Source organism: Dipodomys merriami, unplaced genomic scaffold, assembly GCF_024711535.1.
Source record: "Dipodomys merriami isolate MVZ:Mamm:240054 unplaced genomic scaffold, mDipMer1.0.p SCAF_28, whole genome shotgun sequence".
Taxonomy (NCBI): Eukaryota; Metazoa; Chordata; class Mammalia; order Rodentia; family Heteromyidae; genus Dipodomys; species Dipodomys merriami.
Genome location: NW_027204270.1, coordinates 8,252,118 through 8,266,496, shown reverse-complemented (window position 1 = coordinate 8,266,496; position 14,379 = coordinate 8,252,118). Strand labels below are relative to the sequence as shown.

Below are 14,379 nucleotides of genomic sequence, written 5' to 3'. Positions count from 1 at the left end.
AAAATGAAAAAGAAAAAAAAGGACCAACAGGTCAATAGAGTTTTTTTTTTAAAGCACACACACACACATATTCACCTAAAATAAAAATTATGCAAGGAAAAAAAGATTAATAGAAACATTTTTTAATTAAAAATTTTTTAAAGGTACAAAAAGAGTTCTTTGATTTTTTGGGGGGAGGGGGGGTGGATGGGAAATCCTGTATCTCCCTTGTGTCCGTAACCAGTTTCTTGGTGGAGTCTCTGGTCTGCTTGTGGTGTTTGGTTTTCCTGTGGCTTGATTGGTTTCTTAAGTCAGTTTGTTTGGGCAGGCAGAATAATGCTTTGCTTTACCCAGGATTTTGTGATCCTCCTCCCAGGCTAGTTCAGTGGGATGGAGATCTGCTTTGAGTATCACAAAAGAGGGAGAAAGCTGTTTCCTCTAGTGTGGAGATGCTGTGATAAGGCTAGGTTCTGGATAGAGTTGAGGCCTTTCAGCAGATAGCAGCTTTTCCCTGAGCGGCTAGCTTCTGAGACACTACAGAACCCAGCCTGGAGCCATTCTCAGGGTTTATGTTTACTGAATTTCAATTGATTGTCTAGGCTGCTGTAGGGAGGGGTAGCCTCTGGCTCTGTTTACCCACTGAAGAAAGTCACTCCTGGGGGGGGGGGTGGAGATTACTCTGTTTGGGTGGGGTGACTTTCCCCTGGGTGGGCCTGAGCCTGGCAGGTCAGGTCAGGGTCCTGTGACCTGCTAAATGACTCTTTTGTTTTCTTCCAAGGCCTGAGTTGAAGCTAGCTGCTCAGCAGGACCTTTGTCAGTATCAAAGATAGTGATCTCCAGTGGGGGGTGGGGAGGGGTGGCCTTCCCTCCTCTGCTCCCTGAGGAGTGAGGATGTCAGGCTTCTACTCACACTGGAGTCTTGGTTCCTGGGTCATCTCTGGTCTGCGATCTGCAGGATGAAGATATCTACTCCTTGTCAGTTCTTGCTGGTGTTGAGTAGAATCCGCTTTCCCACTGCGTCTGGCGCCTTTGTCCCAGACTTTGTGTTGTAGGTATGGTGGCAACCAGCAAGTACTCAGATCTGTCTCCTTGCCTGAATTTTCCCTCTCTGGCCAAAGTCTCTGTACTGTGATGGCACACTTGGTGTAATTCTCTGGCCTAGGACTGTTCACTGGAACACTAAAACTGCTTTCTATGCAAGAGCTTGTTTAGCCTCCAGCTTTCCTCTGCCATCTTCCTCTGAACCCCTTATCAAGTCTTTCTTTGATTTACTGTGCTGCTAGATCTTACTCTGAAAGTTTATGCCTATGCCCAGGAGCCCTAGTTTCACCTACTCTTTCCTATAACTGTTATATGGTTTCAGATCTAACACTGAAGTATTTCATCCATTTTGAATTGACACTGGTGCAAGGTGAGCTGTAAGGATCTAGTTTCAGTTTTCTGCATGGGGATATTCAGTTTTGCCAGCACCAATTTTTGAAGAAGCAGCTTTTCTTCCAGTCTGTGTGTTTAACACCCTTAGTCAATATGAAAGGGTTCTAGGTCTGTGGGTTTATTTCTTAGTCTTCTATTCCATTGAATTGGTCCTTGGGCCTGTTTCTGTGCCAGGACAAAGCTATGTTTGTTACCATAGTTCTGAATTCGAGTTTGTAATTTCATATTGTTACACCTCCAATGGTACTTTGTCTTTTAAAAGTTGCTGTTGCAATTCAGGGCCTCTTATGGTTTCATATGAATTTTATTATTATTTGACTAACAATCTATTATTAATGAAAATAAATAAGAGACAGGGCTAAGGAAGATCCAGAGAGCAGCTTTGGGTTGAGCAAGCAGCATGGAATTCTTCTATATCAATACCTACTTTACTGACTCCTCTTCCTCAGTTCACAGCTATGGCTTTCTGAAGATTTGGTTAAAGTCAAGAGATAGAGGAAGAGACAACCCAGTCTTGGTTTACAGATTCATATGTAAAACATGCAAGTACCACCTGAAAGTGGCCGGAGCAACACTATAGCTCCTCAGAGGAGACCCTGAACAACACAAAAGGAAGAGATGCTGGTGAGCAGGACTCCAGTGGGACATTAATTGTTTAGTTCATCTAGGTTGTGAGAAATGTGATTTTCCATGGACTGATTTAAATTTTAGTTGCTAGTGCTGAATGGCTATGACTTTGAAAGAAATACTACATATGATTAGTGATGAGGAAATTGTGGTATCTGGATGAGCATCTCAAACTTAGAATACAGTGAGTTGACACCTGGGTCTCAGGCGAAAATTCACTGATCTTGTGAGCAATAGAACACGTTGTGTGGGGTATGAGTTGACTCTACCTTCACTCTAGCACTTCCATGAAGGACTGCTTCTGGCTTCCTACAAACAAAATGGTTGTAATGCCAGAAATGATGGCTATGACAGGCTGAATAATGATCACTCAGAGATGTCTACAGCTTAATCCTCAGTACTGTGAATATATTACCTAACACAGCAAGAGGGACTATGCAAGTGCCATGGAGTTAATGATTTGGAGATAGAGATTAGTCAAAATTATTTGAGAATAAACAACATAATCACAGGGTCTTGTGGATGAGAGGTCAAGGTTCAAATATAGAAATTCTGAGAGAGAGGATGAGGTCGCTGAAGAAAACAATAGATTCTGTTAACTTTGAAATGGGAGAGAAGGTGGCAGAAGCAGACATTTGTTATCAATGCAAAAGACAAGAATTCTGGGTATGAATAAATATGTCCAAGTATTTCAATGATTTTGATTCATTTAACCTTCATTGTAGCCTATAAGTTGAGTAGTGAGGTCATCCAAACTCTACAAATAAGAGAAGTCTGTCCCAAGTGGTAGTGTAGCTCTCCAAGATGATTGAGTGCAAATTCCCACCATGAACCCAGGCTATCTGGATTCAGTGACTATTAGGCATCCCACCAGCAGGTTACACTCACCGTTTGACCACTCTGTCACATTATTCTTATCTAGTTTGGTCCCATGATACTGTGAAAGCTCTCCCCAGCTCCTGATAAAGTTTTAACTTCTGCTGTCTCTTCACCAGCATCTACAACCAATTCTGCCATTCCTCTCCTCCTATCTTTTTGCAACCTAGTTCATTCTTTTTGCTTTTCTTTAATTAGGTTCACACTTGCTTTTGCTTTTCAGGGGGGCAGCAGAACCATTAGAAGACTGTTACAGTATTTAACTCATTGTTCTGTCCCTTGGAACCTGCTTTCTTCTATCTTCTAGGACATCTTTTCTTTTTTTTTTTTTTAATGGTCAGTTGTGGGGCCTGAACTCTGGGCCTGGGCGCTGTCCCTCAGCTCTTCAGCTCAAGGCTAGCACACTACCACTTGAGCCACAGCACCACTTCTGGCTTTTTCTGCTTATGTGGTGCTGAGGAATCAAACCCAGGGCCTCATGCATGCAAGGCGAGCACTATACTGCTGAGCCACCTTCCCAGCCCCAAGGACATCTTTTCTAAAGTATAAACAAAATCTTTTTGTGTCTCTACCTTAAAACATTCAAGTTTCCCACAGGTTTAGGTTAAAATTCAGGCTGCTCAACATGACCTTCAGAGCCCAGTGTGAGGTCGGTGACCCTCTTAAAGTTTTTGCCATCACCCATTTATTCCACTCATAACCCTACTCTAGAGGATTTTCCAAAGTTGAAAAGTGATCCCATTCTTTTTTTTTTTTTTTTTTTTTTTGAGAACATACTGTACAGAGGGGTTACAATTACATGGGCAGTATAATGCATACATTTCTTACCAAGCATTGCAGCCTCCTCCTTTGTTTACCCTTCACCTCCCTTCCCAGCCTCCCCCCTCCCCCCCACCCAATCATACCCCCCTCCCCCCCCCCACACCGACATTGTAAAGCTGGTTTTGACATGACATTTTGTACTTCTCATTGTTGCAACAGGTAGTGATCCCATTCTTGATAAAGTGGTTTTCTCCACTATTAATTTGCCAGATTCATCTAGAAAGCCCTCTACTCCTGTCCCATTCTCAGTCTAGAAAAGAACCCTATCATTCTAATTCCTCACTTATCAATTAAGTGAGACCTTTTGTATGTGTTTGCAATTACTTATGTGTTCAGAGATTTAAGACTTAGTCATATCCTGGAATGAAAATACTTCCAAGAAGGCTTTTTTTTTGGGGGGGGGTCCGGTCATGGGGCCTGAACTCTGGGCCTGGGTGCTGTCCCTCAGCCCTTCAGCTCAAAGCTAGCACTCTACCACTTGAGCCACAGTGCCACTTCCAGATTTTTTCTTTTTGCTTATGTGGTGCTGAGGAATCGAACCCAGGGCCTCATGCATGCAAGGCAAGCGCTCTACCACTGAGCCACCTTCCCAACCCCCCAAGAAGGCTTTTTATGTAACTTTTTCCCTTTATAGTGCTTCAAGAGCAGAAAGCAGATTGCTGATGTGGTGGTGTGTTGTGTCATTTTGACAGGAAGGAAGAGAATGTGTTATAAAGATGTACTGAGAAGAGAATCCAGAAATGTGCAGAGGAACACCCTTGGCCTGGCTAAATGGAGCTGCCATGGTGGAAGTGGGCAGATAATCCAAATGATAAGATGATTGAAGCTCTCTGGGGCAAGTAGCTGTTACCAGCTCTAAAGGAGAAAGCAATGGGTGAAGAGTATCCTATGATTTATAAGCTGACAACTAGGCTTGACTGTTTTCCCATCACATTCTGGTGTGGCATGTGTGTACGGTAGATCTAGGGTTGGACAAACTATTCCCCTCTTTGTGTGATGTCTTTATCTAAGAAAGACCCATGACTTGCTTGTGAATGGTGAAAGCAGGACAACATGCATATGATTCTGTGTCTGGTATTCTATCATACTAGAGTCCAGTGGCTGCCTTGCCCCAGATTGTCTTTCTCCTTCTGATTTAAGGAGAGGATCAGCCCTTAGCAGAAAATCACATGGAAGGTGACGGCCATGATGGCCGACCAACAGTAAGCAAGAAACTCATGCTCTCAATCTTCAACCCTGAAGGAACTGTATGCTGCCAAACATCCTGACTAAGGTTGGATTGAAGTCATTCCCTACATGGTATCCCAGTAGGAACATAAATCAGAATCCAGCTAAGCTATGCCCATGCTCTTAGTCATATAATAGGCGTGTATTATGTCAAGCTATCAAATTTGTGGTACACAGGTTTCATGGGAAGAAAAAATTTAGCACCTTCTTACATCAAAGCTATTGCTGCACAAACCACTAATTACAGTGGATTTTTGCCTTCCACAGAGCCCAATCCAATTCCCTATGAGCATAGTTGCCCATCACATAAGGAGCCAATATGCCTGTAGAAACATTTACTACATTAATAAGTGAGTTTTTAATGTTACTGTAACCCCTCGGTACATTACCTTTATAATAACAATGAAATATTATTTTAAAAAAGTGAATTTGTTTGTTCTTTGTTTCTTTGTGGTACTGGGGTGGAGCTAAAAGGTTGGAATTTGTTAGGCCAGCTCAGTACCTCTTGAACTATGCCTCCAGGTCTTTTTTATTGCATTCTTTTTCTAATAGGGTCTTGCTTTCTGTGAGAACCAGCCTTGACTATGATCTTCCAGTCCTCCTATTTACACTTCTGATGTAAACCACAGGTAACAACTATACTCATTATTGGTTGACATGGGAGCTCAGGATTTTTTTTTCTCCAAGCCTGGCCTTGAATCTCAATCCATCTGATTTCAACTTCCTCACTAGCTAGGATTACTGGTATGAGCCACAATGTCCAGATTGGGATGATAAATCTTTTTTCTCTTTGTTTAAGTTCTTTTCTTTCTTAGTCTTATTATTAAGTAGTTATATAAAGGGGTTACAACTCCAGAGTCAGGTTACGACTACACTGCTTCTTGGACAATGTCACTCCCTCCTTCATTCTCCCACATTTTCCCTCTCCTGGGACAGTAAACCATAAGACAATCATCATCATCATCATCATCATCATCATCATCATCTTTATTTTATGTTTTGTTTTCTTCAAACAGGGTTTTACTGTATAGCCCAGGATGGCCTTGAAATCACAGTCCTACAGGATACACTCCTGACTGCTAGCATTACAGACATGCACACTTACTATTCTGGTTATTAACTGAATTGAATGATCCTCAAGAGATGAGAAACTCCCATCTCTAAATACATTTGTGACAATGTTCCCAGAGAGAAGTAACTAAGAGAGTAAGACCTATACTCAATGTATAAGGCATTATCCCTTGGACTGGTGACCTAGGTAGAAGAAAAGAGAAAAAAGAGAAAGCCAGTGGGAGCAGACTCTCTCTCTCTCTCTCTTGGCTTCTTGATTGTAAGCAGCGTTATAAGATACACTCTACCATGGTGGACCCAAATCAATGCTTCCTCCCTTAAGTCGTTCTTCAAGTATTTAATACAGGAATGAAAAGTGTGACAAACACAGTATTGGCACCCAGAGACAATGGTTACACAAAATTTTCCAGCTTCATCACTTCCCTGCATCAGGACCACAATGCAATAAGGTCCCATCTTGCAGATGGACCATGCAAACACTACTGTGACTGCCCCAGCATGCAAGACCAAGGTTCCTGTCCCTTCCCTGAGGAAGTGGCGCTGTAGCTCAAGTGGTAGAGCACTTGCCTTGAGCTGAAGAGCTGAGGGACAGCCCCCAGGCCCAGAGTTCAAGCCCCACGACCGACAAAAAAAAAAAAACAACTATGAGCCCTGTCCCTTCCCTGTGAACAGAGAACCACACAGGAGATACAAGCACTAGGTGCTCTGTGACCACCTGCAGGACACAGAGGCTCACTTGAGAAAGCAGGCTGTACCTGACTCCCTAAGGGATGTACCTTCATAGCCTTCTAGACTTCATAGCCTTCTGTGGAAGCCTTGGCCCTGAAAACTTGACTCTTGGTAGTGAGATCTACTGCAGGAAATCTGATTCATGGCTGAACTAGACAAAGTTTTAAGTTCATTAGAATTCATCCTGACCTTCCTTTCTTTCCCTTTTTTACTCTTCCCTGGTGTCTTTTTCTTACAAAGCCCCATGTGATCCTGCTGTCTAAGAGTAACCAGATCAAGGAGAAAATTTTTTGTCGGGAGCCCTAAAGGGAGTCTCTCTGCATGATAAACTTGACTATCTCACTGGAATATCTCGAGGTTGTTTACAGAATCTGGTCTTTTCATCCTGCCCCAAAGACCAGGTAGCTGCTATCGACCACCTTTTCACACTGCCCTAAGCAAACATCCTGCAGCTGCTACAGCCAATGAAAAAGCTCCTTATTCTAAGCATATAAATACCCCTGTGTGAAAAATAAAAATTGGCAGCTTGATCAGAATCCTTGTCTTGCTGTCATTCTTCGTGTCTCTTGTCCCTTCATTCCTTCTCGCTTAGGTTCATTGCCCTCATTGAAGTCCTGTGGGTCGGGACAATTTTTTACAAATCTGTTTCTCAGGTCAGCTGGAGCCAAAGGTGAATTGGGCTTTGGAGTCTGACCTTGATGGTGGGAATAATGATAACCCCACCTCCCATGGGTTGTATCCACAGTAGAGCTCCATCCTCAAGAATAGGGATTCTCTTCATTGGCATTATGATCACTTTCTGCATAGATCTAGGGGTTTTCAAGGAAATACTAGTGGCATGTTCTCCATTTTCTTGCATTCTCTCAATGAGAATGGTAGAGTGTTGCCAAATACAACTATGGGTGCTGTTGATACTTGAAGGAAAAAGAAAAACTGTTTCTTGAATGCAAACCCAGAAGAACTTCATTTCTCCCTCTTTAGTCTTTCTTCCCACCAGGACTATGCTGGGATACAGCATCTCCTTTGAAACACAGATCTCAGTAAAGAGCAACCTGGTGGCAGATATCATGCTTAGTTTCTCCTAATTCAGTGTTACTACCAAATAGCCTTAGTCTCTAGGTGGGTGGGGGAGTTTCTATATGTCTTTTGGGGGATTGTCTGTTACTTGTTTTGTTTGTTGTTTGGCACTCCTCCTGTTTGAACTCAGCCTTGCATTTGCTAGGCAGGTGATTTACCACTGGGCCATGCTTCCAGCTTTTTTGTTTACTTTTTTTCACTTTATTCTTTTATTTGTAATTCTCAGAACTGAATCTAGGGCCTAACGAAACCTAGGAAAGTGTACTATGTATAAGCTGAACTGTTAGGTCTTCATATGTCCTTTATGTAACTGACAACAGCATTCATAATGTTCCAGGAGCAGGGGAAAGAGAAAATCTTCTTATCAAAGAAATTTATGCATCCATGAAAACCATCCTCCACATGGTGCCAGGTCACAGGGACCCCCTGGTCTTCCAGGCGCTTTATGTACAGCAGGCCATCATCTCGGAGGATGGCCCACTCACAGGTCACGATGAAGGCTTCAGGAATCTGAGCAAAGATATTGTCATCTGCTAGAAGGGGGAAGTTTTCTATATCAAAAATGTGTTTGGTTTCCAGATAGGCAGCCTCATTAAAAGGTGCAGGAAATTCAGGTTGCTGTTTGTCTTTCTTCCTGAACCTTTCAGGAAGGTTGTCAGAGCTCAGCCACTTCCTGTACTTCTCCCAAACATCCACAGGAATACAAGCACCAGTCAATAGAGCATCTTTCCAAGACAGGTCAATGGCCAGATATTTACACATAATCATCAACATCAAATTTCTGGTGAGCAATGGAATGTTTTTGCTCTGCTGAAATGAAGATAGCTGTAAATTTATAAACTGCACATATGGATAAATCAGGATCTGAGCTTGGATCCAAGGAAGATCTGGTCTGCCAATCAAAGTCTGGGTCATGTTGGCCACTATGGTACCTCCACTGCTGTCTCCACAGAACACAACCCGGGAGGGGTCCACCCCATAGAATTTCAGTGACTTCAGGAAGTGGATGGAGGCATTCAGGCAATCACGGAAAGTGATGGGGTAAAGGTAGTCAGGATACTTGTGGTATGTAGGGAGGAAAGGTACATAGGTAAGTCCAGAGGTCAATGAAGGCCCCTTGAATCCTGTCTTCTACACCCCTCCCCACCACATGCATGAGTCATACCTGATCAAATCCTGAGTTTGTGACCAACAACTAAGGATTCTTATCTCCATTTTTTCTGTGTGGATGTGAACAATCTGTCTATAATTAGAGTAGCCAACAATCTCCAACCAACCCCATGTTCTGCTTCTATAGATGAATAAAGCCCCCACAAGATTTTTCAAATACAATGATATTTGCTTTGGAAGCAGAAAAATAAGAATGTTAGAGGATGAGAAAGACAGTTAAATCTGGTCCTTAGGACACCAATGAGGTGTGAAGAAAGTGACAGAGAGGCCTGATCTCTACATTTCCAGTTCTTACACCTAGAGATCATGAAACATTCGAGTGACACCATTTAAAGAAGAAAGTGAGAGAAATTCAAGCTTTCTTGTTATTCTTTGCTGAAACTATCAAACCACAGTGTCCACAAAACTAGGTAGAATATAGCAGTGTGATTCAATTAAGATAAAGAGATCAAGGCAAAGTTATGTTTAGCAGAGAATCTGAGGAGAGGACAGAAGAGAGGAGAGGAGAGAAGTAGAAGGAGCAGAGGCGAGGAAAAGGGAGGAAAGAGAGGAAAAGGGCGAGTTGAAGAAAATCTTGTATTTAAGCCACACTCAGTGGCTGCTCAAAGTAGCCCTCTGGTCTCCTGAATAATGAATGGACCAGAGAAAAGATACATCTCTGCAACTATCTGGCATGATATTACTTGAGAAATTCCATATAACAAACAAATGTAGTTATTTCTGCACACCTTTTTGTGCACTCTTTCCTGGGATCTTCATTGTCTCTAAGACTTTTGGAGATTTAAGTTTCAATGATGGAAGATCAGATAGCAAGGCAGCCAAAAAGTATAAGTCACAAAATTCTAGATAAATGTTGTTCTCATTCTTCTTACAGAGACAAGAGATGCTACGTAACTTCTTTGACTCACACTGCTATACCATACCCAACTTGCAGGCTACCAGGATGATGAGTTCAGCAGGTCAGGCAGAGTATAATAGAAAGGTTTTCATTTCTCTCTCTTCCTTCTGCAAACTGTATCCTGGTAATTTTTTTCCTTTTTTTAATTTAAATTTTAGTTTTATTGTCAAGGTGATGTACATAGGGGTTACAGTTACATAAGTAACTGTAGTGAGTACATTTCTTGTCAAACTTGTTACCTAATCCCTCATTTTTTCCACTTTTCCTCCCCCCCAACCCACCCAAGTTGTCCAGATCATTTCCAACATATGATCTAGTGAGTATCACCATTGCATTGGTTCTCCCTTTGTCATTTCTCTCACCATTTTTTTATTTCCCTTCCCTTCCCTAAATCAGATAGACATATATACAATACCCAGGGTACCAAAATCAAATACAGTGACAACTGGGGATAAACCACAGTGGGGGGGAAATACAAAAAAATTACATAGAACATTAAAAACAACAACAACAAAGAAAAACATTTTATGTCCCTGTCTTGGAGTTTTCACTCAACTTTTGTTGGTTTATTTGAAAGCTAGAAGGGTGTGTGTGTGTGTGTGTGTGTGTGTGTGTGTGTCTGTGTGTGTGTGTATTGGTACTGAGCTTGAATTCAGAGACTCATCTGTTTTTTTGTGTGTATTTGTAGAAGTGTGTATATACACATATGTATATATGTATATATGTATACGTGTATATATGTATACACACATATGTCTGCACATATGTGTGTACATGTGTGTATATTTGTATATTTTTTATTGTAAAGATACTGTACAGAGTGGTTACAGTTACATGAGTAAGGTAATGAGTACATTTCCTATTGAGCATTGTTACCTCCTCCTTTGTTTTTCTCCTACATCCCTTCCCATCTGTATGATTTTTTTTGATGAGTTGTTGAAGTCGATTTGTCAAAATTTTGTTGAGTTTTGCATTGATGTTCATTAAAGAAATGGGTTTATAGTTCTCTTTCTTTCATGAGTCCAGACCTGGTTTTGGGGTGAGGGTTTCCTGACCTGGTTTTGGGATTAGGGTTACAATGACTTCATAGAAAGAGTTTGGTAGTGAAGTTTTACTTTCAATTTCATTGAAGAGTTGGAGTATTGGTGTGAGTTCTGCTTTGAAGGCCTTATAGAATTCAGGTGTAAATCCATCTGGTCCTGGGCTTTTCTTGGGTGCAAGGTCTATTTTGATACTTGATATGGGTCTGTTAAATTGGTTTAAATCATCTTGGTTTAGTTTGGGCATATCAATATTTGCTAGAAAGTCACCCATTTCTTCCAGATTCTCAAACTTATTAGCATAAAGGTTTGAGAAGTATTCCCTTATAATGTTCTGAATCTTGGTTGTCTCTGTGGTGATGTTTCCATTCTCATCTCTGAGTTTATTTATTTGGGTGTGTTCTCTTCTTTTTCTGATAAGATTTGCTAAGGGTCTGTAAATTTTGTTAATTTTTTGGAAGAAGCAACTCTTTATTCTGTTGATTCTTTCTATGTTTTTTTTGGAATCTAATTCATTTAATTCTGATTTAATTTTAATTATTTGTTTCCAACTACTGGATTGGGGTTTAGCTTGTTGCTCTTTTCAAGAAGCTTCAGGTGCCTCGTTAAATTGTTGGCTTCAGATCTCTCCAATTTATTGATGTAGGAACTCAGAGCTATAAACTTGCCTCTGAGTACTGTATTTGCTGTGTCCCAGAGGAGCTGGTAATTTGTGTGTTCATTTTTGTAAAATATCATGAACATTTGAATTTCCTTTCTAATCTTTTCCATGATGCACTGGTGGTTCAAGAGTGTGTTGTTTAGTTTCCATGTGTTACAGGATGTTCTTTGGTGGCTTTTGGTGTTGAGTTCTAATTTTATTCCCTTGTGGTCTGGGAGAATGCAGGGCATATTTCAATGTTTCTGAATTTGGACAAATTTGCTTTGTGACCTAGAATATGGTCTATTTTGGAGAATGTTCCATGTGCTGTTGAGAAGAACATGTATTCTGATGCTGCTGGGTGAAATATTCGGTAGATGTCTGTTAAGTCTAGTTGATGTATGCAGTTGTTTAGATCCGAGGTTTCTCTGTTGAGTTTGTGCCAGATTGATCTTTTCAACGGAGATAGTGGTGTGTTGAAGTCCCCAAAAATTAATGTATTTGAATCTATGTGAGATTTTAGGGAAAGTGGTGTTTCTTTGATAAATTTGGGTGCCCCATTGTTGGTGAATAGATATTTAGAATTGTAATTGTTAGGTTTTTTAAAAATAGGTAGCCGAGTAAGAACAGCACCAGCATGCATGTGGTATTCAGGTAAGGGGTAGGTTTATTCAGTAGACTTGCTGGGACCAGGCAAGGGTGGCACTCCACGTGGCTGGGAAAGGCCTGGGAATGAGAGAGAGCTGGGAAAGAGGAAAGAGCTAGAAAAGAGCAGAAAGAGGGGTAAGAACAGCAGCACTCACGTGGTATTCAGGTAAGGGGTAGGTTTATTTAGTAGACCTGCTGGGACCAGGCAAGGTTGGCACTCCACGTGGCTGGGAAAGAGAGAGAGCAAGAAAAGAACAGAGAGAGAGCTAGAATAGAACAGAGAGAGCAAGAAAAGAGCAGCAAGAGAGCGTCTGGGCCTGGGCTAGGCCTTATGTAGGGTATGGGCGGGGAAAGATGTGGCCACATCAAATTCAGATGTGACCTCAGCAGATGCAGATGTGACCTCTTCCAGGTGTCCCAGTTGCCTAGGTAATGCAGGTACTGGGTGGAGACTTTGCTGCGAGGAGGGTGGAGTCTCCTAGCCATCCAGGAGTGGACCTTACAGTAATATCTTGCTGAAGGAGAGATCCCTTAATTAGTATGTAGTGACCTTCCTGATCTCTTCTTGCTAATTTTACTTTGAAGTCTATTTTATCTAATATTAGGATTGCAACTCCGACTTGTTTATGGGGACCATTTGCTTGGTAGATTTTATTCCAGCCTTTCACTTTCAGAATATGTTTGTTTTGTGGGCAAGGTATGTCTCTTGAGGGCAGCAGATAGAAGGATCTTGCTTTTTGATCCAACTAGACAATCTATGTCACTTCATTGGAGAGTTAAGTCCATTAAGATTGAGAGTTAGGACTGTGAGGTTTTTGGTAGGTCCTGCCATGTTGTCCACTTTCCTGGGGGCTGTGCCAACTGTCTTCTTCTTTGATCCTTGTGGGGATATTGTGTCTCCCCTGTGTCCATAACCAGTCTCTTGGTGGAGTCTCTGGTTTTCTTATGGTGTTTGGTTTTCCTGGGCCTTGATTGGTTTCTTAAACCAGTTTGGTCAAGCAGACAGAAAGCCCTGCCTTACCAGGGACTTTATTACCCTCCTCCCACACTAGTTCAGTGGGAGGGAAATCTGCTTTGAGTATCACAAAACAGGGAGAAGGCTGTTCCCTCTAGTTTGGAGTTGCTGTGATGGGGTTAGGTTGTGGGTGGGTTGAGGCCTGTCAGCAATCAGTAGCTTTTCCCTGAGGGGCTAGCTCCTGAGACACTCACACAGCCCAGCCTAGAGCCATTCTCAGGATTTAGTTCACTGAGTTTCAATTGTTTTGTTTTGTTTTGTTTTGTTTTTACCCTCTGGCTGCTGGGTCTTCTGCCTAAGCAGCAGTGGGGAGGAGTAACCTCTGGCTGTTTACCCTGTGAAAAAAGTCACTCCTCTGTGGGCAAAGCTTCTTCTGCCTGTGTAGGGCAACTTTCCTCTGGGTGTAGCTGAACCCCTCAGGTCAGTTTCCTTTTACCTGTTAAATAGCTTCTTCCAAGACCTGAGTAATGTGCTAGCTGCTCTGGACCGATCTTTGTCAGTATCAAAGTTGGAGTTCTCTGGTGGTTGAGGAGGGGCTATCTTCCCACCACTGCTCTGTGAGAAGTCGTGAGGATGGCTTGGGGGTACTCACGCCTTATGCTTGGTTTCCAAGCCATCCACGGTCTATGACTGTCTGTGGACAGCTGGAAAAAGATTTCTGCACCTTATCAGTTCTTGCTGGTGGTAAGTAGAGTCCACTCACACACTGCCTCTGGTGCCTTTGTTCCAGGCTCTCTCTGTTGATATGGCAGCCACAGCAGCAGCAGCCACTGCTGCCACCGCAGACACCAGTGAGTGCTCAAATTTGTCTCCTTAACCAAGCTGCCTGGATTTTTCCTCTCTGGCCAAACTCTCTGTATTATGATCATACACTTGGTATGACTCGCTAGCCTTGGACTTTTCACTGGAACACTAAAACTGGTTTCTATGTGAGAGCTTGTTTAGCCCCCAGCTTCTCCTCTGCCTTCTCCCTCCGGACTCCTCTCCTGGTAATGTTTTGTGATGTCTTGGTAGAAGAACTGGAATTATACAGATCATGGCCCTCTGCCCCTTTATTCACTCAAAGTCCCATTTGTTTCCCATAGACCAGTCTTGGGGTTTCAGCTTTACTCTCCATCAATACCTG

At 42.2% G+C, this 14,379-nt stretch overlaps 1 protein-coding gene across 1 annotated transcript in view; it reads right to left on the bottom strand.

Annotated features, from left to right (window-relative positions):
* Positions 1 to 8,133: 8,133 nt before the first annotated feature.
* LOC138838448 (arylacetamide deacetylase-like 4) overlaps positions 8,134 to 14,379 on the bottom strand; it is a 28,297-nt gene continuing 22,051 nt past the window's right edge. Inside the window, exon 6 of the mRNA XM_070037954.1 lies at positions 8,134 to 8,911. Coding sequence (XP_069894055.1) covers positions 8,134 to 8,911 — 778 coding nt within the window. The remainder of the gene's footprint in view (positions 8,912 to 14,379) is intronic.